Consider the following 26,410-nt stretch of genomic DNA (forward strand, 5'->3'; position numbering starts at 1 on the left):
AATCCTCGCCAAGATCATCAGCTCTAGGTAGAGTCAACATCATAAAAATCTGTACGTGGTATGCAATCATGCATGCGTCATCATCATCATCAGCAAGAATCTAAATGACCTCCAACGAATGTGTTTATAAAAGCCCACCAAATCCACCAAATCCACCAACTCCTTCCTGGCCTACCCAAGAAAAAAAAACAATCAACCCAACCCACCATCGACAAAAAGAAAACAAACTTTCTTATTTTTGGTTCACCTCATTCAATCATGCCTTTCCAAATCCCATCTTCAATAGTGTTGCTTCAAAGATAACCGCCCTGGGGGCTCCCTGACCCCATACTAACATCACTCATATTCCCCCCCTTATTACTGCCTCCCACAGTCAAGTTACTCCTCCCAGTTCCAGGAACGATACTCACTCCGCCGGCATCAGACGTCGGCGTCAGCATCCTCTGCTTCTCTGCACTATGGCGATTGGCAGGCGAGCCCCTCCTGCTGGGGCCAGACTCCGCAACAAGCACCTGCGCGGGCGTCACGACAATCTCATCATCTCCCATGCCCATATCATCTCCTTTCCTTAGCACAAGCGGGAAAAGCACGACCCGGACTGTGGCCCCACTAGCCTCAAGCTCCTCATTCGTAAGGCCGACAGTGCCCGATGCCTCGTTCATCAGGGCCGCATTGAAGGTGACGGTCTCTACGAGTTCCCCGCTCTCGTCGTACTCGGGCTGCAGCGGGGGCAGCATCATGTACTCGGCACGCTGGCAGCGCATCTCGATGGCCAGACTGACCGCCTCATGTATGACGCGGCGCAGCTGAGCGGTGATCTGGTCCTCCAGGTGCGAAGGCGGTGGCAGGATCTTGGACAGGGTGTCCATGATGGCCTGGACGACAGCCTCGGTGTCCTGGTTGCGCTGCTTCTTGAAGGACGGACGACGAGAGAGCAGGGTCAGCGTGATAGCGCGCCACTGACGGACGGCGTGCGGAGGGCCGACGTCGGTGAGCTGCTTCTCGAGCTGCTTGAGCTTCTGGCGCTGCTCGCGGTCCATGCCGAAAAGGTAGCGGGTGAAGACAAACTCCCAGATCATGGTCATGGTCATGCTCATGAAGATGTCGCGGCGACGGACGCGGTCGTTGAGGAACTTGTCGACACTGGAACCGTCCAGGACGGCATTGTCGAGGCGATCGATCAGCTTCTCATCATTAAGCTCTGAGGTCAGGCGGCAGGCACGCATATCGCTGAACTTAGAGAAACGCAAAACCCATTGTTGAACATGGGCGCACAGCTGTTGGCAACGGGTATCGAAGTAGTCGATGTCGTGGATTTCGAGGAAGTCTTGCAGGTTGGACTCGAGCGGAGGAGTTGGCAGGCGGGTGTTGGCAAGGATCTGCTGCTGCAGTTCGCGGATCTGCTCGGCCGAAGCATCAAGCTGGGCACGCAGGCGAGCGATCTCGGCGTCCTTTTCCTGGAGGGCCCGGGCCTGCTGAGCTGTAAGGGCCCGGGCCTGGTCGGCTTCCCGAGCAGCTTGCTGGGCGGCGGCACGGGCATGCTCGACTTCCTTTACGGCTTTTGCGACGGCAGTACGGGCTTCGCCGAGCTCGCGGGCGGTACGAGCATGGTTGTCCTCGAGGCGGCGGATCTCTTCGTGGTGTTTGACGGCCAGAGCGGATGTGGAGCTGCGAAGGCCTTCGTTCGTTTGCTTCAGGCGGTCGATGACCTCGTTGGCCTCGCTCAGCATGCGTTTGAGCGACTCGATCTCGTGATCGCGCTCGGCAAGGTAGCTGACATCGCGACGGGCCATGGCAGCCTCCGCCTGGGCGCGAGCCTCAGCGAGCATTCGGTTCTCGGCCATCAGCTGCTCGATGCGCGACTCCAGCTCGAGCAGCTGCATGCTCTGACGTCGACGCATGCTGTGCGGTCGCGTTGGCGACCGCGGCGAGCCGATGCGGCCTTCGCCATAGCCATCCTGAGGGGGTGTCAGTACCATTGGGCTGGAATAATTTTCACGAGAGATCCTTGTTCTCTCAAAATATTGGGAGGGGAAAAAAAAAGGGGGGGGGGAGGGTGAGGAATCAACAAAAAAAGAAAAAAAAATGCAACGGTACGGCACTTACATAGACATCGGTCATCTCCCTGGTCCTTGCACGACGTTCATTCGCAACGGGCGGGGTATTGGTGGTAGTGTTGGATGACAAAGGCTGGGGGAGCCTGACGGGTGGTGTTATTGCTGATGCAGGCAGGGCCCCGGCTGCAACGGTACCGGGAGCAGGCGATGGTGATGGGGACGGAGAAGCAGACGACAGAGGAGCACCTCCGACGACGCTGGAGGTAGCAGGATTGGCGGTGACAAGGCCTGCTGCAGGACTCAAGGTGCGGGAGAAAGTCGCAGGCTGAGTTTGGGTACGACTGACGGATCGAAGGTCGCCACTTTCAGGCCGCTTGGCGACTCGTTGAAGAGGAGAAGTACCTGGAGTGTCAGGCCGCAATGGGGAGACGGAAGGGTTGAGGTGGAGGGGTTCGGGCGTGCGCAGGCGAGAAATGCCTGTGTTGGCCACAACCGTCACGGTGTTGGGCGAGATGACTCTGCGCGGGGGGACAGCAGCAGCACCCGCACCAGCAGCCCCAAGTGGAAGACCAGTGGAAATGGACCGGGAATTCGAGTGGCTGGGGCTAGGGCTGGCGTTGGGGTTGGGGTTGGCGCTAGGGCTGGGGCCACTGCCCACGGGCTGCCAGCTGTCCGACACGCTGCGTTGCTTCTGCAAAGTCTTCTGCAGCTGCTGCACGCCATTGTCTGAGCTGGCCACTGACACACCTGGAGCTCCGACCCCGCGCGTCTTGGCGACGGAAAGCTTCTCCGGTTCGGGCGTCGTCGACGGCGGTGAAGGCTCGGCCAATCGCGGCGTCTCAGGCCCCAAGGTTCGACTCTGCTGCTGGTGCCCGCGCAACGGTGACGGAGTTGTCGGCGGGAGCAATGCCGGAGACGCAATGCGCGGCGACAGCGAACGCGGACTATCCAGGTGCACGCCGCTGTCTCGATGAACATGCAAGGGCTGCACGGCCTCGGTCGGAGGGGGGATTCGGGGCGACGTCGTCTCGGCCTCGAAGCCGCTGTCCCGGTGCATCTGGGCTCCCGATGGTGGGCCGGGAATGCGTCGCTTGCCGCGCAGGTTGAGCCGGCTCCGTTTCTCCTGTCTCTCCTCCGGTGACGGCGTCTTCTTGATCGGTTCCCCGTTCTCCTCTTCCTCCGACAACTCCTCCTCGACAGTCGGCAGGCTCGTGTGTGACCGCATAAACTCATGAAAGTTGGATAGCCGCGGGAGACAGATCGGCATATCTTGTGGATCGGTCTCTTGAACCTGCTTCTTGTCCGTGCTGTTGCCGATTGCGTTGTTGATGCTGCTATTGTCGTTGCTGTTGTCGTCCGCCGTGGGGTCCCTGGTGGTGAACACATCTTCGTCGGCAATGTCCTCGGGGAACGAAAACGACCGCTGTACTGGTTCCGGTGACTGTGACCGTTCCCTCGACTGTCTCTTTTCCTCCAGCTCCTTTGCGTATGCCGGGTCTCGGAGCGCCCTGGGGATCGTCTCCGAGTCCATCCTCCCAAGCCCTGATCCCGATGAGAGCCTGTGCCCCTCCATCTTGACCTCTGCTTCCTTGTCATCCTCTTTCTTGTCGTGACCCGCCGCTTCGTTGACCTCCGCATCGTTCCCAGCCGTATTATCCTTTCCATCCACATTTTCTGCAGGCTGCACCAAGCTGCTTGCCTCCGCCTTGTCCGGCTGATCGCGAGCATCCTTCTCCTCCACCTTGTCCTCAACAACCGCAGCTGCCTTATCCGCTGCCACTAGGATTTCCTCCTTGACCTTGTCGCTCAGCTGTACCTCGTTCTCCGTAAGCACAGCCTCAGCGGCCACATCTGCCTCAGAAGAAGTCTTATCATGCCCTTGCTCTGAGCCATCCTCCACAGAAGCCCGATCCACAACCCTGTCACCTTCCTGCTCCTTCTCCTCTTCATCAGCCATAATCAGAACCCCGTGGACCGGGATCTCTACGCTCTCTTCATCCTCGCCCTCACTTGTCTTGGTCCTCTTGCTCTGCTGCTCCGCATCCTTAAGGTCCTGCTCCCGTGACTGTTCACGAACCATATTGCTGCTCTCTTGTACCGGCAACAAACTCATGACCTGCTCCTCTAACACGATCAAGGCCTCTTCACCAGTCTCACTTGTCGACATTTCCGGAGAAAGCAACGTCGGCGACGGCGCACCCGGCGGGTACGGATCCGACGCATCGGGGATTAGGCCCAGCCCGATGGTTGGCTTGCTCTTGATCGGAACAGCAGCCGGATCGGCATCGTCCTCCTCGATTTCAACCGTAGCCTCGTTAACCGCTGTCCTGGTGGTGTCTGCCTCCTCCTCTTCCTGCTCCTGCTCCTGCGGACTGGGAACAACAATTTCTTCCTCGGTAACTTTGACACCGCCATCGTCGTCCAGCTCCTGCAACTTAGCCAAGACCTGGACTCGTGTCTTCTTGGCCTCCTCACGGGGTGTCTGGCTGCCGTCTTTGGCGGGCGTGGAGAGCGGAACATTGACCACGGAGCCCTCTTCTTGACTCTCGGCGCCACCTGCAGCAAGTGCTGTCTCGTCTGAGTCATCCTTGGTGTCAACAGCCTTCTTGACAGGTTCCGGGGAAGCCTCGGGAACCGGTTCCTCGGCAGGATGCGAAATCCTCGACGCGTCGGGGGCAGCCTCGGGCTCTGGCTGGGGCTCGAGAGAAGGTATCGGTTCCTTAATGGTGGGCTGAGTTAACTGCTCAAATTGTTTCTTGATTTTGACCTCAACCACAGCCTTCTCCTCGTGTTCGGAGACTTGTACCGACTCCCCATCGACAGGCAAAGCCCGATCCTCCGTGACGCTCTCGACTGTCTCCTCAGCCAATCCTGCAAAGTCAGCGGTCCTGGAAATCTCGTCAACAGGAGCAGATGGCTCTTCAGCCAACGAACTCGCAGCAGCAGCCTCTGGGGCATTGTCAAGATCAGTAACAGACTCCTTAGCAAAAGCCGTCTCGGTCACCCAAGGCTTAGATTCATGCTCGAGTCCAGGAACAAGGTCAGGCTGCGAAGGTTCATGGATTGGCCCGTCAACTGGCTCAAGAACGATTTCCTTGACGGCTTTGGAAACAGCAGTCTGGATAGGAACCTCACGAGGAGGAAGTTCGCCGGAGGACCCGACGGCAGAAACAGGCTCTTCGTCAGCAGTGGTCTCAGCAGAGGGCACCTCCTCGACAGGAGCCGTGGGGACTAGGACGGGAATAGACTGCTCAGCCGGGGTAGTGTCAACAGCTCCCGCTTCAGCAGCGAGAGCAACTGTCGGGTCCAGCTCTTGCATGGTCTCCGCGATCGCAGACTCCTCCTGGTGTACTGTCGCGGGCCCGGGCTCGGGCTCGGACTGTCTTGACTTCACTTCTGCCGGCTCTTTCGGGAACTCCGCCGGCTGGGTGTGCTGCTGTTGGGGCTCCGGCTCTTGTTGACGAGGGACTTCCGACCCGAGAACCTCCCCAGACTCCGGCTGCTCAACATTTCCCGGACACCGATCCGTGCCATCCTGTGCATCCTCTACCACCTGCTCAGGAAGCAAATCCTCCTCCTTGACAGCCCCTAGCATCTGCCTACCACGCTCACCAAACAACACTCTCGTCGGCGTGGGTGAACCCGTCGATACCGCCTCCTCATCCATCTCCCCGCTGTTAGGCCACGGCTCGACATCCCACATGACCGACGCCTTACGCCGCAGGCCCGGCGGCCGATCCTTTTTCTTCTTGGCTGCCCTCTTGAGCGAGTTGAGAGCGGCGACAACACGCGCCGTCGTGGCTATCCCCATCCCCGAACCCAAACCCGAACCCGTACCCGTGCCGGCACCGGTGCCTGTTGTCCCTGTCGACGCCGACTCGCTACCCTGTTCACTACCCCCAAATTCCGTCGGAGGGTTTGTCGACGGAAGGGAGTGTGGATGGGTGAAGTTGGGGGAAGAAGCCGCATCGGGACTGACACCAGAGTCGGCGCCAGCCAGCTCGAGGCCGGCGAAGACAGGCTTGCTCCTGCGGAATGGCCTGACATCATCCGACGCCCGTGAGCGGCTGTCATCGGTCACGGTAAACTCGCTGTTGGTACCAGGTTCGGTGACCTCCTCAACCGTGCTCAGCTGCGCCACGGTTCGCGACAGGCGGCGGCTTTCCAAAGACGTGCTGGTGACGGGAGAGGCTGGCGGTGAGGAAGCCGCTGGGGGGAGAAGGGTCGACAGCGGGGGGATTTCAGGCTCATTGCGAGGAGTCTGCTCGGGTGAGCCAAGGGGCCATGGCTCAGCATCCAGCCGGGGCTTGCGCCGCTTTCTCTTGTTCTTGTTGAGCAGGCTGTAGCGCGAGCGTTCGTCTTCGAGGTTCTGCATGTCCTCCGCGTCGCAGTCAAGGTCGGAGTCAGAATCAGAGTTAAAGTCGGAGTCGAAGACGTCGGCGTCAGGATCGGCTGTGTTGTCGATAGTTTTTGCGACGACCGAAGTGGCGAATTGATCGTGCAAGACAGTACTAACCGGCGACGACGCGATGGGCGCTGACGGTGTTGGCAGTTCACGCCTACTCTCAGGCTCACTCACGGGCACAGGCACAGGCACAAGCACAGGCTCTGGTGGTGAGGCTTCAATGCTACGCGATGAGAACGGGGTATCAACAACAGCCGCGTGCAGCTTGTGCGCGATGGACACGGGCGATGGCGTGGCATCGAAGTCACCAACCACGTCAACAACGCCAACCTGAGCTACAGTGAGAGGACGCCGCTGCTCCTCGGCCTGTGATGCCGGACCGGCTCCAGGATGGGCGCGAGGAGAAAAAGACGCGCAGTCTAGCTTATCACGCTGCCCTCTGCCCGCCGGGCTGTAGCCGTGAGAGAGAGTCTGCGACTGAGGGTCAAAATGGGACGGGACCGATAGGACCCGAGGCTGAGGCTGAGAGTGACTCCCAAGCTCGCGCTGAGCAGCAGACTGCAGCGCATGAGATGCGGGCGGTGTGGGCTGGTCGGCATCGGGACCAAGCTCGGGCTTCTGCTGCTGCTGCTTTTGCTGCTTCTGCTGGTACGGCTTCGACTCAGTCAACTGCAACGCTTGTTGGCTGGAGGAGGCTGGGGCGTCGGCTGCCATTGGCTCTTGGTTACCGTCGGGCTCGGTCGCTAATGCACCTCTTCCACTTGTCGTTGGCTCACTGGCGCTGCCCTGGCTGCCCAGCCCTGGTGCGCCCGCCGCATCGCCCGGCAAGCCGCCTGGCAGACCTGGCAGACCCAACAGCGGGCCTGCAGCAGGCTCGGCTGAAACGGTGCCACTGCTGCTGCTGCTGCTGCTGCTGCTGCTGCTGCTATTGCGATCGCTGCCAAGCTCATTTCTGAGAGCATCACCAACATCACTATCATCGCCATCGTCGTCGTCGTGCGCACTTCGAGAGAGTGGACCTTCCGCGTCTACAAGAAAAAAAATCATTTGTCAACGACACAACTCACAAACTCTTCTATTTCCTCATTTTTTGGGTTTCTGCTTCTTACTCTTCTTATTCGTCCCAATCATGCCCTCCACAACCTGTCTCCAACCCAGCCCCATTGCCCCAACTCCGGCAAGTCCCCGGATGCCGGACCCGGCACTGGTACCGGCATTGGCTTCCTCAGCCTTCTCCGTATTGTTATTGCTTGCTGCCGCTGCTGTGGTCTTCGCTTCTGCGGCGGCGGAACTCTCCGAGCCGGCCGAGGCCGAAACTGGTTTTTGCTCGTCGGAGATTGAAGCCTGTGAAGACAAAAAGCCCACGTTAACATCACCGGTCCTCGTCACTCTATCGCCGCTCGCGGCTGCATGCTCTTGCAGGGGATTTGTAACACCAACTTCGGCGTTGCTGCGCTTCCGGTCCTCGGTCTCGGCGTCCACATACTGGTGGCCATTCCGTGAGGGGGCTAGCGCTGAAGGATCCTCGAACTTCGAGTCCTTTCTGGGGTGCCTATCGTTGGTGTTGTCGGTCTCACCTCTAGGTGTGCTTACTGGGCCTGAGTTGTTTACCACTTGCGCCTCCATGGGCGGTGTGAAGCCGGCGCTGGGCTGCTTCTTCTTGTTATCTGCGTCGGAGCCCTTCATCGTGTTGTTGTCCGGGAAGATTTTGCCTTCGTCCACTCTGGAAAGCTGCGTTTGTGATGAGATCGCCTGCTGCTGAACGAATCCGGCTCCGGATGGTCCCGATTGAGATGAGCCCTCGGCGGTCACGCTGCTCACGCTGCTCCGCTTCTTCTTTTTCTTTTTGTTCCTTTTCTTCTTGCTGCTACCAGAGGGTTCGGCCGTGGCTGCGAGGTTGGTTTGTGAGGCAAAAAGCTGCTCATCAGTCACGACAGACGCTGCATCGGTCTGAGCGTCAATGTTGTCGATTGTCAGGCTGGTCGTTGGTGCCAGAGACAGCGACGCTGCCGAAGACGAATTTGTGGGTACTGTGGGCTCGACCTTGACCTCTTCCATATGTGTCTCTGTCACGATTATCTCCGCTGGCATCGTCTTCTCGAGAGGAGGGTCGGGTGCTGGGGGTTCAGATGCATCTGGTTCGTCCTCGGCAGGAACCAGTCGGATGGTGCTAGGGAACTGACTAAGCTCGTTGAGTCTGGATGAGTCGCCGAGCCTGGATGTCTTCTGTGGAGACGGGAGTGGTTGTGGCTGAGGTTGATCTTGAGGCTGAGGTTCAGGCTTAGGCTCAGGCTCAGGCTCAGGCTGGCTTGCAGCTGTCATATCCTCCCTCTCGAGCGTTTCCTGTCTCTCAGGAGCCTCCTCCCTCTCTGGAGTCTGAGGTGGGCTCTGCGATGACTGACGAGCCTGCTTTGTTGCCTTGCCAGCCGACCGTATGCCAATGTTGAGGTACGAGCCGAAGCCGCCTGGTAGCGACGGGAGACCGCCGAACCGCGAGCCAAAGAGCCCCTTCTTGGAAGCGGTACTGCGGGTGCTTTCCGAAGAGCTCCTGCCAGCTGGAGCGTCAGTCTCAGTAGAGCTCCGACGAAGTTGCTTCTCAGGCGATATCGACCGAGAGGCTGTACTCCTGGTCAACTCCGCCGTAGTGCTTCGGCGAAGTTGCGGCTTTTCGGGATAATCTGATTGTGGCCTTGGCTCGTCGCGCGTTGTCGCCTCTGCTGGCTGCTGGACGTTGGACTGCACCGTGGACGGCGTGGGTGTCGGTTCCTGGGGCTGTTGCAACATAGCAGGAGTCGACTCTTGCTTGTCTGCAGAAACTCCGGACGGGGTCACCTCGGCCGGCTGAGCTTGCTTTGGTACCTCAGACTCGGACTCAGTCCAGGTAACCTGCTTCTCCCTTTTCGAGATGGGCGAATCCACCATTGTTGGCTCCTCAAGTTGGATCTCCGATGCTCCTTGCGACTCTGCCATGTCCTCCATCTTTTTCTTGGCCTGGGGTGACGGGGGATACGTGAGTGCCCAGTCTTTGACGTCGACCTTGGCTTGCTTTGGTCCCTGGCTTCCCAGTAGAGAGCCGAGAGTTCCCTTCTTGGGCGGCGTGTCATCCAGCTTGCCGGAATTGTCAGGCTGGGATTCGTAGAATGTAGAGCCCGACACATAGGTAGGTGCTTCGGACGCCGCGATAGTGGAGCCATCTTCCGTGAACGAGTGGACGCTCTCATCGTTTTCATCCTGATCTGAACCCGTGACTCCAAGACCCAACTGCCGCTGTAGCTCGGGCTGCTGAAAGGCCTGGTTGGGATCCTCTTGCCGCATATGTGAAATGATAAGGCTGCGTGAGGAAGTAGTAGGGGCGGCCTCAGCAGCAGAGGGCATGCTCAGCTTGGGCTCCGCCGGTTCGCTCTTCGAGAAGCCCCCTAGGACCTTCGGCCTGTCAAAGGTGCGCGTAGGCGAAGGTGTCTTCTCCGGTCGGGGAATATTACTCTTGAACTCGTTGAACGTTTGAGATGGCCGGGGCAGCTGGCTTGTTGGCTCAGCCATGGAGCTCGCTGTGATCTTTTCCCACTGTGTCCGGAGTGCAGCAAACTGCTGTCGCGGGACTGAAGGAACCGCTCGGCGCATAGGAGATAAGGGTTGTTTGCTGTCATCGGCTGACTCTGGCGCAGGCGGCGGCGTAGTAGAGATTTTGGGAAGCGGCATAGTGGACGAACGGGTCAAGCGCAGTGACGGAGCCGAAGACCGGCTGTGCAGGGGAATAGTCGAGCGGCTTTGCAAGGGAACAGGTATCCTTGATGCCTTCAGCGTTCGACTCGGAGCTGGAATAGAGTCCGGCAGGGAGGTGGACGACGCTTTGTGTGAAAGGGGCTGGGAAGCAGTGATCAGAGCTGACAAGCCAGGATACGTCGTCTCGGGAGCGTCAGGTTTTGTTGCTAATTGCTCGATAACGGCAGAAGTAGCTTCGGCTTGTGCGATGTGACTCTCCAGGGGATCTGAGCTTTCCTTAGAGACTGCAGTTAGCGAGGCTTCTGGTAGCTCAGGTTGCGTTCCGGGTTCTGCAGCGAGCTCGGTGACCGTAGCAGGAGCCTTGGAACCAGCTTCAGGGAGCTCGATCTGGGTAGGCTGTTCGTCGAGGTCTTCGGGAAGCTCTGTGACCATGTCCTGGGCTTGTGCAGGCTCGCTCTTTGACGCCTGTGAGAGCTTCTCCTCAGGGGCCATGATCGGCTCGATGACCGCAGCGTCAACCTGTGCGGGCTGGCTTGCCGGCTTTAGAGGAATTTCGTCGACAGCCGGAGCGGAATCCTCTTCGGTGGCTTGATTCTCGAGTGCAGCAGGCTCGGCAGGTGTGGCCTCTAATTGTTCGAGTTGCTCAGGCTCTTGTGACGCTTGTTCAGGGACCGCGCTCGGAACCTCATCCTGCGCGGCTTGCTTGTCGGGCTCGTCAGCAAGCCCGGTGACCGGGACAGGGGCATCCGTCGAAACAGGCTCTCCCGCCGGCTCTGCAGGAAGGTTGGTGTTCACTGGAGCGACATCGTACTCAACATCTTTCACTGGCTCAGGCGACTCGGAAATCGCGGTCTCAACATGCTCACGCTGGCTCTTTGGCTCTGGCAGAAGCTGAACGGACTCTTCCTGCAACGCTTGTTCCTCAGCCTGGGCAGACGCAGTAGCTGTAGCCTCGATCGGCTCAGCCAGGCTCTCCGGTTCGTTTGACAGTTGCTCAGAAACCAAAACTGGGACAACCTCTTCGCCTACAGCCTGCTTCTCGGGCTCGGCGGATGGAGCCACGTCTTGCTCAGGTAGGCTCTCAGGCTTTTGTGGAGGTTGGGCAGACTCTTCCTGCATTTCTGGCTTCTCAAGCTTGACAGACTCGGCGACGGGGCCTTCGACTTGCCCGTGCTGAGTCTCTGGCTCCCGATAAGGTCGCTCAGAAATTACAGAGGGAACCTCTTCTTGCACCGGGTCCTTCTCGGCCTCAGCCGGGTCGACAACCGTGGCCCCAATTTCCTGGGGTTGCGTCTCTGAATCCTGAGAAGGTTGCTCCGAAACCACAGCGGGAACCTCTTCTTGCACAGGAGCCTTCCCAGCCTCAGCCAGGTCACCAGTTGTGGCCTCGACTTGTTCGGGCTGCGTCTCTGACTTCTGTGATGGGGCTTCAGACGCCACAACCAGGAGAGCCTCTTCTTGCACTGCATCCTTTTCGGGCTCAGCGGGGTTGGCAACTGGGGCCTCGACTTGGAGCTGGCTTGCCAGCTCCCGTGACATTTGCTCGGCAACCACAACTGACAGAACCTCGTCTTCGACCGCTTGCTCCTCGGGCTCGATGGACTTGGCAGGTTCGTCAACCGGAGCCTCGATCTGTTTGGGCTGGCTCTCATGGTCCTGGGTAGGTTGTTCAGCGACCTCAGCGACAAGCAGCACAGCCTCTTCCTGCACCACTTGCTTCTCGGGCTCAGCGGTCTCCACGGTCTCAACGGGCTTACCGGGCTCGACAGGCTCCGCAAGCTCAGCAACGACAGGCTCGAATTGCTCAGGTTGGGTTTCTAACACCTGTTCAGGATGCTCAGGGACAACATCAGGTGCGATGTCTTCTTGCCCAAGCTGCTTGTCGGTCTCTTCAGCCGACTCAATGGCCGTAGTCTCAACCTGTCCGGCGGAGCTTTCTGGCTCAGGAACAGGCGTTTCGTCAACCACAGCTACAACAGCATCATCCTCAACAGGCTGGTCTGGTTTATCGGGCTCGCCCACGATCTCAGCGCTCATGGCAGGGGTTTCGGTTTGCGCAAGTTGACTCTCCTCCACTGTCGACATATGTTTGGGAGCGGATGAAGTGATGTCTGCTAGAACCTGTGACTCTTCAGGCTTCGGGAATGGCTCAGCAGCTGGATCTTGGACCAAATCACATTGACTCTCGGGCTCTGGGGCAGGATCGTCAACTGCAGCCTGGACTTGCTCAAGCTCGCTTGCGGGCTCTGCAGGTGGCTCGTCAACGGTCGGAGCTGTCACATCTTCCTCAGGTGGCTTCTTGAACTCCACCGGAGCCTCGGTGATCATGTCGACAGCTTTGGTGGGAGCAGGCTCATTGTCCGGCACCACAACTGGTGGTTCCGAGACAACCGGAATGGCTTCTTGCTCGGCCTGCTTCTCGTCGTGCACCGGAGACTCAGTGATCGTGTCAGGGACCTTAGCTGGCATAGGCTGATTGTCCGGCTCGAGGGATGTTTCGGATACAACCGGGGCAATGCTGACATGCACAAGTTGCTTTGCGTCCAGCTCCTCCGGCAACTCGGCCGCTGCAGCAGTGGCTTCAGGGACAGCTGGCAGGGTTTCCAGTTCCGCTAATGGGACCTGGGAGACGACATCCGGTACCTGTTCCTCCTCTGGCGATTGTTCCTCAACCTTCTCAAATGGCTCGGCGGCAGGGATCGGGGTGGCTTCTGCCTCTGAGATTTGGCTGTCGGGCTTATCCATAGCTTCCTCGGGAGTAGCATCTGGAGCCGGTTCTGCTGGTGCGGCAAGAGTCTCGGATTCTTCAGCAGGCTCGGCGACCGGAACAGCGGCAGCTTCATCTTGCACTGACTGGGAAGGTTCTTCACCCGCAGATTGCTCAAGAGCCACACCCAGGGCAGTTTCCGCTTGCTCCGATGGCTTCTCGAGCTCCTCCGCAGCGACCTCGGCGGCTGCGACAGTGGTGACTTCATCCTCCTGCACAGCTTGACCTGCTTGTTCGTCCGCCGTTTCATCGGAAACAATGGCCGGCGCGGTTCCAGCTCTTTCGGGCTGTTTCTCAAGCTCTTCCACAGTGACATGGACGACTGTGGCAGGAGCCGATTCGGACTGTTCTGGCTGACTTTCGAGTGGCCCGGGAGCTTCCTCGGATGGCGCAGCTGGGAATTCTTCTGGGCCTTGTGTAAGCCACTGTAATCTTAAGCGAGAACCCAGAAGCGAACTCGTACCTTGACCACAAAGAGGCCCGTCAGCCGGAGCAGGACCGGGAGAAGCATCCCGATTGGCCTCAGCAGGAGCAGGAGATGCAGCTTCAGCAGGAACTTCAGGGGATGAAGGTGTACCTGGTCGGCTCTCAGGAAGGGGGACAAATTTTATCTCCATAGAAAGCCTCTCGGGGACTGCCGTTGATGTGTCTTCTTCCGCCCACTCGTGTGAGCCAGAGTAATCAATCAGGGCGCTCAGGGTTCTCCTACCTTGGACGGCAGCAAACTCCGGGGCTGGAACAGGAGCAATAACCGTGTCATCTTCAGCAGTTGACTTGGCGGCCTCGGGACCAGCCTCAACGGTATCCTCCGACAGTTGAGGGGAAACAGAACGGCTCTCTCTGAGAACGGGAGTATTCATCTCTTCATTATACCCATCGAGGACCATATCTGAAGCTGCTTTTGCATGCGGAGGTTAGCTTAGGTGTCTCCCCCAACACAAAACAGCACTCCATACCTTGAGCAGGTTCGACGATCAGAGCAGGCATGACATCCATATCCTCCTCAACAGGCCTCGGGGAAGCAGGCCCCGCAGCAACATCCAGAGCAACAGGGCCAATTTCTAGTCAAGAGAGTCAGTACGATGCACTCACAACGACAAAAGGCGAGGTAGGTACCTTGGCTAACAGCCGGTTCTTGAATGGGAGCAGACTCGACATCGTTCTCTTCCTCAACAGGCGCTGGCGAAAAAGGCCGGGCGGTAACCTCAGCCGTGAAAGTCCGAATGTCTTCTAGTGCAATGCGTGAGCTAACGGTTGTCGCCTAACCTAGGAATGAGAATTGTGTCATACCTTGACTCGCAATGAGGTCTTGAGAAGGAGCAACATCCACATCTTCCTCAACAATCGGCGATAGAGGGCGAGAGATAGCATGAGAATCGAGAGCCGGGGGTTCTTCTAGACAAGCGCGTGAGTTGATGTGACGCTACCTCAAGAGAAAAATGATGACAAACCTTGGCGTGCAGCGGGTTCCTCGACGACAGAATCAATTTCCGCATCCTCCTCAGCAATCGGCGACAGGGGGCGAGACGGGTAGTAAGCGTCAACCGCCGGACCATCTTCCACTTGTGTCTGTCAGCTAAGTCTCACAAGAGGAAAGGAGGGTTTGATCCATACCTTCCCAGGGTGCAGGTTCTTGGAGAAGGGCATCATCATCAGCAACCATTTCTTCCTCCTCGGCCTTTAACGGGAAAGGCTCGGAGCTAGCATCGAAGAATAGATCCTCCTCCTCAGGATTTGACTCGGCGGGCTGAGCAGCAAGAGCAGGAGTGATCTCCCGTTCATAGGGCGAGTCGGGCCTGCTTTCAGGGAGAGCAGGGAGCTTGTCAAGATCCTCAGCCACAATCACCTTATCAAGCGCAGTTGTCTGCTGTTCAATTTCAACAGCCTTGTCAGTCTCGGCGGCGGCAGCCGAAACCTCCTCCGGACCCGGGATGGGCACTGGCTCTACATCTGCGGGTGAGGCGGGCCGGTCCTCAGAGAGAGGAGCCGACTGTTCCGGGACTTCAGCCGACTTGTCCTGATGAGAAGCAACGTCCCCTTCCTCAGCCTTTGGCTCGTCGGCGAGAGGAGACAGCTGCACGGAGTCGTTAACGGCCTCTTCCTGCGTGGCAGCGGCACTGCCCTCGACCTCGGGCTTAGGAGCTGAAGGAGCGAGCTCGACCATGTGTTCCGTGGCCTCCTGTTCAGGCACAGCATCGCTCTCCTCGGTCTTGACATCAACAGAAGGAGACGTGCTGGTAGGAGCCTCAGTATCTGCAACGGAGACCGTCGTTTTCTCAACAGGAGTCACGGAGCGGGTCTCTGGAAGAGGAGGGAGCTCCGCGGGGTCTTCAGTTGGCTGCTGGTCTTGTGCCACTGTCTCGTCAAGGGTCGTTGCGACGGGCTTTAGCTGCTCCTCTTTTTGTTCTTCGTTTACCGTGGTTGTGATCGGTTCAGGCTGAGCGTCCTCAACAGGAGCAACGACATCCGCCACAGGTGAGCTCGGGAGGGCTTCTGGCAAAGGAGGAAGGTCTTCTATGCTTGTCGCTTGCTCAAGTTCATGCAAGGCTGCGAGTTGCTCGGCCTTGGCCTCGACCTCGTCCACAAAAGCAGCGCTTGTCGGACCCGCGACCGTGCTGTTCCCAGCAGCGACCTCAGGAAAAGCCTCCGGCAGAGATGTGGCCGGACCGGCCTCAGGCAGCGCAGGGAGGAGCTCGATCTTGGACTTCTGAGGAGTGATCTCGGGCGCCAGATCGAATTGCTCAACCTCAGGCTCATCAGCAGAAGCAACGTGAGTCTGATCCTCCGCCGAAGCATCCGCAACAGCAGCCTCAGCGGGAGCAACCTCTGTCGGTGAGCCAGGACGGCTTCCTGGAAGAGGAGGGAGCTCCTCAGCCTTCAGAACATCAGCCATATTGTCTGGGTGCTCAACCTTGACCTCGGGCTCATCGACCAGTACAGCAGTTGCCTGATCTTCTCCCCCAACATGTGCAGCATCGGCCTCAGCCGGCTCCTCTGAAGTCGGCGAGGCAGGTCGCTCTTCCGGCAGCAAAGGAACGCCCTCAATCTTCACTTCACGAGCCATTCCCTGGGAAACATCCTCTTGCTGCTCGACCGGGTCATCGAACTCAATCGGAGTCTGGGCACCCGCCTGATCCTCTACCCCAACGTCCACAGCAACGTCAGCCGGACGCTCCTCAGTTGGCGATTCTGGGAGGCTCTTTGAGAGAGGTGGCAGTTCGTCTACGCTTGGTTGGGTAACAGTCATCACCGCCTCATCTTGCGCCACAGTTGCTGGTTGGAATTCCTCCGCATCTTCGTGTACTGCAGCTGCCTGGGTAGAGACGAGAACAGGCGATGATGGGCTTGACGAACTCACAGTGTCAGGTTGGGGGTTCCCTTCTCTCGCCAAGTTTAGCTCATGATTGGCGAGCGCTGGAGGTGCCAGACTGGCGACCGGAGTCAGGGAAGCTGAGTCAGGAAGAGGAGGTGAGATCGATTGGACGTCGTTGTCGTCCACTGGTGTAGGGGACGCTTCCTGGAGCTCCGGGAGCACATCCGAAGAGATTAGCTGTAGCTCCGGGAGAGGGGCTGAGGTCGCCAAGTCCTCATCGACAGAGGCGTCGGTCACAGGGGGTTGAGTCTCCAGGACAGGAGAGGCAGGGTTGCTGGCGGAGACAAAGGGCACCCTCTCGAGGTCAGCATCAGGCACCTGGTGGGAGTCTGCAGGCTCAGCTTGCACGATTGGTGACTCGGGTACGCTCTCGGGGAGAGGCGGCAGCGAGGATAGGTCTAGAGGAGTGTAAGTGGAAGCGATTGGGTCGGCCGACCCGGTGGCAGGAATGTTGTCCGGAGGAGAAGGCGGCTGGTCAGCTTCCGCGTCGGTCGCAGGAGCCTCAGTCAGGACAAGATCGAGCTTGGGGTCTGGGAGAAGAGGGAGCTGCTCAATCTGACTGTCACCTGAAGAAAACACCCGCAGCGCTGGGGACGCAGGCTTACTGTCAGCAACCGCAGGAAGCTGCTCAGTCTCAGCCGCGGCCTCAGCCTCAACAACTGGGACCTCCTTCAGCACAGGCGACAGCGGCTTGTTCTGGGGTAGCTGCTCAAGGTCTCCTTCAGCAGAGATATCCTTCACTTCGGGGACCTCAACGGACAGTTCCTTCTCAACAGCCTGCTGGATCTGTGCCTGCTCAACCGCCAGCGCAGCCAATGATTCAGGCCGACTCTCTGGGAGAGGGGAAAGGGATCCCTGAACCTTTTCTGCAGGAATGTTGACGGGTACCGCCGACACCTGCTCGAATGATGGCTCCTCGGCAATGATGACACTCTTGCAGACGGGCTCAGGTGAGTCAGGAAGTGTGTTGGGCGCAGAAGGGACATCTTCCGGCTTGGGTTGCTCGCTGGCCTGGATTTGGTCATCATCGACGGGCTCAATGGATACAGCGAGATGCAGCGAGTCAGGGTCCTGCTGTGACTTGGGGAGGGCTGAAAGCTCAGCAGGAGTCGCGAGTGACGGCTCAAGCACAGGAAGTGTGGGCTTGCTCTCAGGCAGCGGCTGGAGCTGCGCCAGTGCTTCGTCAGCCGGAAGTTGAGGAGCATGAGCGGCCTCGACCTGCAAAGAAGGGGAAGTCGGCTTAGGTCCCGAAAACTGAGGAAGAACTCTGGCCTCTTCTTCACCCTTCGTCTGAACCGGGACAGGCAGCACGGAATCCTTGGCAGCAATGGTCGAAGACTCAGGCCGGATCTCATGGAGAGGAGAGAGAGCAGCCAAGTCGGCGGCTGGCAAGGCAAAGAAAGCAATCTCCGGGGACAGGACTGGCAGGACCGGCTCTGTTGTTCGGAGCGGCGGCAGCGTCTTGGTGGCTTCTGCCTCGCTCGACTGGGCAAGAACAGAAGATCCAGCCTCAATGACTGCAGGCTCCGGAGGGCTCTGAGGAAGGAAAGACAACGATTTGACATCAACCACTGGCTGGACAAAGGTGACCGGCTCGTCCTTGACAATTGATGATTCCGGAAGGGCCTCGGAGCTCGGGGGTAGGCACTTGGCCTCCTCATCTGCAGCCGGCGCAGAGACAGGCATGGAGTCGTCAGTCGAAACAATTAGAGACTTGGAGAGAGTCTCGGGGACAGTAGACTGATTCTGCGTCTCCTCGCCCATGACCTGAGCAGGAACCGAAGTGGTGGCCTCGGCCACAGCCACTGGAGACTGTGGACGACTCTCTGGAAGTGGAGGGAGCTCCTGGATCTCCTCAACCATTAGATGAGGAGGAAGAGAATCCACAGCCTTGATCTCGGCAACGGGAGTCTCCGGCCGGCTCTCAGGCAAGGGCGGAAGGCTCGCCAAGTCCACCACCTCTTTCTGCTCTTCCGTCACTTGCCCAGGAACAGCCTCCACACTGGTTGTCGGCATCATAAAAGGCGCGAATGACTCCGAGTCCTTGACCAGGCCCTCTAACTCTTGGCTTGGCACTTCGCGCTCGTCCGTCGACTGCAGCGTTGCCTTTTCCAAGCTGGGCGTCTCGAGAGTCTCAGAGGGCGGGGCTTCCCTCGTTAGGATTGGGTCAACCTCGAATGTTTCCGGCAGCCTTGGCTGAACCAATACATCCTGCCTGACTTCCGGCTGCTCATCCTGGACGACCACGAGCGCCTCGCGTCCCGAGCCAGAACTTATTCCAGCAGCCTTGCCCTCGCCCTCCGACTGCACCTGACGTACCTGTCCTTTCGCTTCATCGATTGAAGGAGCTGAAAAAGAAGCGGACAGAGGGAGAGACTGATTTGCGATAACGGGGATCTGAGCTGAAGGGACAGTACTGCTCAGGGATTTAGGGAGAGAAGGTTCGATAGCGCGCGGTTGGTCTTCGACGATGCTTGTCTGGGGAGAGGGGAGTTCAGGAGGGTTGGGGGCTGAAAAGAGGGCTGGAGGGTTGAGATCTTCGTCGTCCGAGTCCGGGAGGGGAGGGAGCGGCTCGTCAGTGGTTGTCTTTGTTGTCACAGCTGGAAAGGAATAGGAGCCCTCTTCACGACCGCTGGGGCCGGGGCGAGGCTCGGTCGCCGAGAGGAGCGAACGCGTGAATCGAGACTCGATCGGAGGATTGAGGTCACGCTGCTGGAAGACCTCGGTGATGCTGACATCGACGACCGGCCGGCTGGGGCTCACACTACGCCGGACGAGAAAGGGAAAGCGAGTTTCTTTGGAAGGCTCAGCACGAAAGGCCTCTTCTGCCGCAGGCTGCACATGGGATTTGTCCTCGGTGGCCAGGACAATCTCAGGGTTGGTGGCATTTAGGCGAGTGACAGAGATGTCTCCCGCACGATAGCTGGCGCCTGCGCCAAAGGCGCCGGCATTACCTAAAAAAGAATGCTCGCTGTCGTCGGCCGTGGTGGTTTGGGGGACGGATGCGGTTGAGGTTGAGGGATGCTCCTGGGGCTTCGCCGGGCCGTTACCTGGGCTCGGAGCAACAGCGACCATGACGTCCTCGCCCTCCTGCGTGGTAGCTGTCGTCAGGTCAGAAGCCTCGCGCTCCATCAGTTGAAACGACTCTTCTCGCTTTGGTGGATCGGGAGGTTCAGGTCGTCGTAATATGCCATAGGCAACGTCCACGATGCTCCGCTTCTTGCCAAACTTGCTGAACAGATCGCCTGATATCGTAACCTGCTCGTTCTCTGCCTGGGGTGTGTTCTCCGTCTCCTTAGGCACCTTCGTACTCTCCTCCAAGTCTCCCTCGACAGCAACGTCAACCACTGCCCTTGTCACGTCGCCTATCCTGGAAGATAAGTCCGGGATGTCCTGCTTACTCGTGTCGACCTTCTTCTCAGCCTCAGTCTCCGTCCTAGCCTCGGTTGCCACCCTCTCCTGATCAGCAACAGGTCCTGGCTGGTTTACTAGTTCGCTCCGCTCTTCCAGACTACCCGATGCCCTGCGAGGTAAAGGCTTCAGATCGAGGTCGTTGGCGGTCTCAATAGATAACGGCACGTCGGGCAGAGGCCCGCTCGTACCCAGAGGGGATTCGCGGCGGTGATAGGATGGGTCATTGATCACGATATTGGGATCGAATCCCGCGCTCTGCAGGCCGGCAGCCAGAGTGGCAGCGAACTCGAAGTCATCCTTGCTGGACTCGGTTGTCTGAGCAGGATGCGGGCTGGGGGGCTTTGGTCCAATGATAGGAGGGACGTCTTCGAGATCCTGCGACGAGCCTGTTCCCCGAAGAATCGGAGAAGACGGGAGAGGGGAAACGGGGTCTAGTTCGGGAGATGTCAACGGCTCGCGGGACTTCACCTGCGGGGGCTCTGGCTCAGGCCTCGTGCCTTGCGGAGGGGTAACCTCAGGGGCCGGAGAAGAGGGCGCAGGAGCAGGCGTTGGCGCGTCAACGCTCACAGACTGTGCATTGATGCTGGCGGCAGCCTGATACTGAGATTGAGACTGAGACCTTGCAACCAACCGGTCCAGAACGCTAATCATCTTTGGCTGTGGTGCGGGAGTCGGCTTGGGCTGGGCGAGCTTCGCGAGCACACTCCGGATCTTTTCCTGTGACGCTGGGTCGATTGCTTTATCCTTGCTCTTGTCATCAGAAGAAGTGGCCTCGATCATCATGGGGGCAGCGGGCTCTCCCTCAGCAGCAGTTTGCTTCTCCTTCCCCTTGCCGGAACCGACCAGTGCTGCGGTGAGGAGATTGTTCCATTTGCTCTTGGAGCCAAATCGAAATCTCACAGGCCGCTCCTGGGACGAATCGCGACTGTCCGTCTCAACAGCACGCCCGGTACCAAAGTCATCAGGGACCTCAATCGCCTCGCCGCGGGCAGTGAGGATCATCCTGGGCTTGCGCTCTGGTGTCTTGCGCTCTGGTGACTTTGGCTCAGGAGATGAGGCCGTCGCCGGCTCATCGTCCTCGGCGGCCACTACAGCCGCATGCTTGGCCTTCATTTTCTCCAGCTCGGGCGACGTCCGTGGCGTGGGTAGGACGAGGTTGAGCATGGGTCGCTCGCGCTCGGCAGAGGGGTCCCTCGATTTGAAGATGGGTATCATGCCAGGGAAAACGCCCGGAGCGTTGGAACGCGGGGTGAGGAACTTGGAGAGGTCGTGAGGGAAGATGATGTTGTCGATGCGGACGTCGGCGTTCGGAGCATCATACTTGCCCCTGGGAAGCGGGCGCGTCATCTCGGGCGGCGTTACGATGCGGATGATGGGTTCGTCTATCGACGGCTCCGAATACTTGTCGACGAGCGAGGGCGCTGGCGAGCTGCTGCGTGAGCGCCACTCTTCCTGCTCCAGCTTTTCGCGGAGCTTGCGCTCGCGATAGACGCGATTGGCCTCCTCCTGGATGGGGTCCCGCACCGGCTCTGCTTCACGGGTCCTGGTGCGAGATCGGGACCGAGACTGCGAACGTGTCCGCTGTTCTTGCGCATCGACCATCAGCGTGGACCTGTTCGCATCGACGGCGGCCCGAGACTCGCGCTGTTCGATCTCGAAGGTATCACGGCGACTGAGCCGGGGGAACTCTTCAACCGGCGAAAGCTCCTCGTCATCCCATGGAGGCTTCACTGTGACAATTTGAGGGGTGATAGCCCTGGATGGAGGACTGGGAGAACTCTCGCGTTTGGGAGTCGAAGAGGCGTCATCAGGGACCTGGAACTGGAAGGGTTCGGTCGGGGGCTTGGGAGCCTCGGCGGGAGGTTGGGGAACGTTGTCAACGGGCTCAGGGGGTTCGACCGTAGGCAATGTCAGGTCGATGGTAGACTTGCGAGGGCCAATTTCAGCTGCGGGCAGGGAGAGGTCAGTGGTAGACTTCCTCGGATCGACCTCAGGATTCAACGGCTCGACCAGAGGCTCAGGCGCACTGCTCGACGGATCAGGCGCAGGCTCGGCTGCAGCGGGGTCCAGGCCGGCCTTCAGAGCAGCACGCTTTTTCTTTTCAAGTTCTATCTGAGCCTGGATGTCAGCGAGCATACGACGCCTCTCTTCGCGCTGAGCGCGTCGCTCCTCACGGCTTAACTTCTTAGGCTTCAGCTCGAGAGAGTCCGACTTGTCAGCCTCCGGCGCCTTCTCCTTATCAACCTCGGGCTTGGCTTCGCGCTCGTGAACAATGACAACGGACTCCTTGGCCTTGTCACGACGGCGACTACTCTCCCTACTCGCCTTATCTTCACGCTTTTCGCTCTGCTCGCTTGGTGCCCGGCGCTTCTCTTCCCGTTTTTCCTCGCGCTCACGCTTCTCGGACTCTTCCCTGGCGCGCTGGCTTCGTTCGGCACGTAAGAGGGCCTCTTGAGATCGGCGCTCCTCCTTGTATCGACGCTCACGCTCAAAGCGAGTAATACGCTCGAGTTGGTCCCGGAGCTTTTCTTTCCGTTCCCGTTCCTCTTCCTCACGACGCTGACGCTCGCGCTCCTCTTCTTCCCGACGCCGACGCTCTTCTTCCTCACGACGCAGTCGTTCGCGCTCCTCTTCTTCACGACGCCGGCGCTCTTCCTCTTCACGACGTAGCCGTTCACGCTCTTCTTCTTCGCGACACCGACGCTCCTTTTCTTCCTGCTCGCGACGGCGAAGCTCCTCTTCCTCTCGACGGCGACGTTCTCTTTCTTCCTCTTCCCGGCGTTTACGTTCCTTTTCCTCTTCCTCGCGACGCTGACGTTCTTTTTCCTCTTCTTCACGCCGGCGACGTTCTTCTTCTTCTTCACGACGTTGGCGCTCCCTCTCTTCTTCTTCACGAAGTCGACGCTGCCTTTCCTCTTCTTCACGACGTCGGCGCTCCTTTTCTTCCTGCTCTCGAAGAAGACGAAGCCTCTCTTCTTCCTCACGGCGTCTGCGTTCCTCCTGCTCGCGACGACGAAGCTCTTCTTGGCGGCGGAACTCTTCTTCGCGACGCTGGCGCTCCCTTTCTTCCTCTTCGCGACGTTGCCGTTCCCGCTCTTCCTGTTCACGACGGCGCAGCTCCTCTTCACGGCGCAGGCGTTCCTCTTCTTCACGACGCCGGCGTTCCCTCTCTTCCTCTTCACGGCGTTGCCGTTCCCGCTCTTGCTGTTCACGGCGGCGCAGCTCCTCTTCACGACGCAGGCGCTCCTCTTCCTCGCGACGCCGGCACTCGCGTTCTTCTTGCTCGCCAAGAAGGCGGCGTCGCTGCTCTTCTTCTTCCCGGCGTCGACGCTCTTGCTCCTCGCGGTAGCTATGGGATTCACTGTCGCGGCGCGTCTTCACAACCGTCTTAACTACCTCTTTCTCCTCGTGCTTGATATAAGACCGGCGTTCTTCCTCATAGCGCTTCTCTGTACGTCTCTCAGAGACGCGCTCGCCAGCTCTCCAGTCGTGATACCGCTCCTCTCGTCTTTTCTCCTTCTCCTTGCCCTTTGATGCGGCAACAGCACCAGCAACGACGGCGGCGGCGGCGGCAGCACCCAACAAAGCCTTGTGGGCCGAATCGGAGTCATCGGAGCTGTCAGAGCTCTCGGAGCCGTCCGAATCATGACGCTTCTTCTTGGAGAGTCCGGGGCTGCCATGCTCAATCACCTGATGGTGCTGTTGCTCCAGCTTTTGTGGAGAGATAGGAAACCTGGGCTTGGGAGCCTGGATTGGAATGGGCTCGGAGTGGGGGGTATGCGGATGAGTGGTTTCTTTCTCATTTTCCCTGGTTGACGGGGGCAGTGCCGGGACGAGAGCAGGAGTGGTCTCGAAAGGCGAGGCGTCGGAAGTCTGGACGGGGAAGACGGGTCTCATATGCGGCCTGGACGCCTCGATGGAAGCACTCTCGGGAGGTTGAGGAGGGGTTATAGGCTTCGGTTGGCTGCTGGACTGATCATGATAGTGGGCTGAGTACGCGCTATGGTGATGATGATAGCTGTAGGAAACGTGTGAATGAGAACGTTGAGGAGGGGACATAGGAAGAGGGAGATCCTGATCAGAGAAGCGGGGCATAGGACCATAGGCAAGGGCAGAGTCCGTATCCCCAGAAGAGGAATCAAAATCGGATTCAGAATCTGAGGCCGATTCCCAGTCCGAGTCCGAGTCCGAATCAGAAGAAGACGAAGAATCCCTCGTCTTTTGCTTGGATGGTACGAGCCCGCGGGATGAGCTGGCCTGGGCGTGTGCTTTGTGACGCTGGAGCTCAACCAGGGCCGTCGCAATGCCGGCTACACGAGAAGGGCGCTTCTTGCCGGCACGTTTGAGGTCCTCCTTGTTTTTGTTGCGAGCAATCTCAGCCAACTTGCGACCAACCTCCAGGATCTCTTCATCCGTCGGGCTATTGGCGGACGGCCGTTCATCGGAACCAGGGGGGGGTCCTTGTAGAGGATATGACTGGGGAGGGACATGATGAGGGGGAAGATATTGCTGTGACGGAGACTGGTATGGCTGCGCTGGCGGAGGATACTGCTGTGGCGGGGCAGGTTGTCCTGACGGCACGGGGGAGCTATAATAGGAGTATGGGGGATAAGGATATTGAGGATATTGGGTATATTGGGGGCCAGGATGGGGCTGAGGAGGCGGATAGACATGAGGAGAATGCTGTGGAGGGGGAAGAGGCTGAGGATAGACCTGGGGTGACTGATGCTGTTGATAATGCGGGTAATACGGGAGGTAGTGCTGCTGGTGCTGCTGTGGGTGCTGCTGCAGCTGGAGCTGGAGCTGGAGCTGGAGCTGAACACGCTCTTCTTCTTCCCGCTCGAAGGAGGACCTCGACACGTAACCGGCACCATAGGCCAAGTCGCTGTCGACCGACGAAGACGAGCGGTTCTTACGCCGAAACGAGCGGCGCTTCTTGACCTTCTTCTTGGCCGATGACGAGGCAAAGAAGGTTCGCAGACCAAAGCGACCCCTGCGCGAGATGTTGAGCAGCGAGGAGGAGGTAGAGGAGGAAGAGGGGCTGGAGGAGGATGAAGAAGACGAGGAGGACGAGGAGGAGCTCGAGACGGTACGCAGGCGACGCGGCTGCTGTTGCTGCTGCTGCTGCTGCTGCTGGGGGGGAGCGTCATGGGAACGCGATGACACGGGCCGAGGAGGCGTGGCGACGGCGGCCGAGGGGGATCCGGCAGTGGCAGAGGCAGCGGCAGAGGCTGACGCCGACAGTACAGCCGAGGCCGAGGCGACGGCTACAGTGGCGGCGGCGGCGGTAAGCTGCTCCCGGGAATGCCGGCGCTCGGCACGTCGCCGTTTGGCGCTCTCCGGGCTCCGGCGACGGGGAGGCGGGGGAGAACGCATCGTGACCGTGACAGTGACGGCGGGGCGCGACAGAGGGAACAAGGAATAAGGAACAAAGACAGTGTTCCAGCTCGGTTATGGCCCGCTCATGGACGATGCTATCTGTGTATGGTCTCTCGATCGTTTTGGGGCTGAGGGGAGGGGTGTTAAGGTGTGCGGTGTGCGTTGTTCGTCTGATATCCTGTTTTTGTCGTCGTCTCGTCTCTCTCGGCGCGAACACGATCGACGATGTCTGCAACGGATGTGATAGTCTTCTGGTGGTTTGGGTATCCGTAGCTCAAGCCTTCGAGCTGGGTATGGTTAGGGTATCGCTTCGCGCTGGTGGGCCGAGTCAACAAACCTCGGTCTCAATCGCAAAAAGGCGATGGCGGTGAAGGAATACGGGAGCTTAAGCACCGACTTTAGATATTTGTTTGATTTTTCAGGTCTCACAGACGGGAGACGTGAATATGAACTGTCGGGCCTTGGCCTCGACAAGATCGCAGAGACAGCGGCAACTGTGACAGCAGAAACAAGAGACAGCAACAGAATAGATTTGAAAACAAACACACAAGACAAGACAAGACAGACAGTGAGGGATAGAACTGATTACAGGTCAAAAAGATGGTTGGTTGGCTAGACTGGCTGGTTGCAGGAGAGTTTGGGATTTCACAGGTCCCCTCCCTTCACTCTCCAGTGTCCTGCTGCTGGTTGCTGCTCGTTCTCGCTGTGAGTGGCTGTTTGTTGACGCTGCCGCCGTTTGGTTCGCTCGGTTTGACCCGTGTCACTCAAGCCCAGCCCTCTCTTTGCTCTCGGCTCTTTGACACTACAGGTCGTTGCTTGGCTCTCAAACTAGAAACACTCGCGCGGGTCTCGGTGGGTTGGAGCTGGGCTGGAGCTGGAGCTGTCGTCGGGCTGGCCAACCAGTGCCAAGGAAGCTTCCATCCCTCCCTCCCTCCATCCAAGTCAAAGGCCCATAGGTCCACAGCCCCACTTTCCATCAACCATGAACCCCCTCTGTCTGCCTGCGTGGGCCTACATGGGCCTGCGTCGTCTTGCCCTGCGCTGGCACTGTTCCAGGCCGCTGCGTATGCAATTGCAGGGTTCCGGATAAGACGGCTTGGCGCCCAGAACCACTCTCTCCAGCCATTCACCCTCCCCTCCTCGCTCCTGGGCCCCATCGTGACACCCAGATCCAGGCGAAAATCGGACCCACTTTCATCTCAGCAGCAGCTGACCCTGCAAACCCCAGCCTCCCAGCTCGAAGCAGCCACTCACATCTCATCCGAACTGCAGCATGCCCCCACTTACCGGCC

The 26,410-nt window shown here is 58.9% G+C and overlaps 1 protein-coding gene across 1 annotated transcript; it reads right to left on the reverse strand.

Annotated features, from left to right (window-relative positions):
* Positions 1 to 293: 293 nt before the first annotated feature.
* On the reverse strand, positions 294 to 25,115 carry CTHT_0053710 (uncharacterized protein; the record flags this gene model as incomplete). The annotated part of the gene is made up of 9 exons (XM_006695644.1): positions 294 to 1,958; positions 2,107 to 7,490; positions 7,572 to 13,358; positions 13,416 to 13,847; positions 13,909 to 14,013; positions 14,069 to 14,182; positions 14,243 to 14,347; positions 14,404 to 14,508; positions 14,567 to 25,115. The coding sequence occupies 9 exons, from the start codon at positions 25,113 to 25,115 to the stop codon at positions 294 to 296; spliced, it is 24,246 nt and encodes an 8,081-aa protein (XP_006695707.1).
* Between the last annotated feature and the right edge of the window lie 1,295 nt (positions 25,116 to 26,410).

This window comes from Thermochaetoides thermophila (genome assembly GCF_000221225.1).
Source record: "Thermochaetoides thermophila DSM 1495 unplaced genomic scaffold scf7180000011820, whole genome shotgun sequence".
NCBI classification, from domain to species: domain Eukaryota; kingdom Fungi; phylum Ascomycota; class Sordariomycetes; order Sordariales; family Chaetomiaceae; genus Thermochaetoides; species Thermochaetoides thermophila.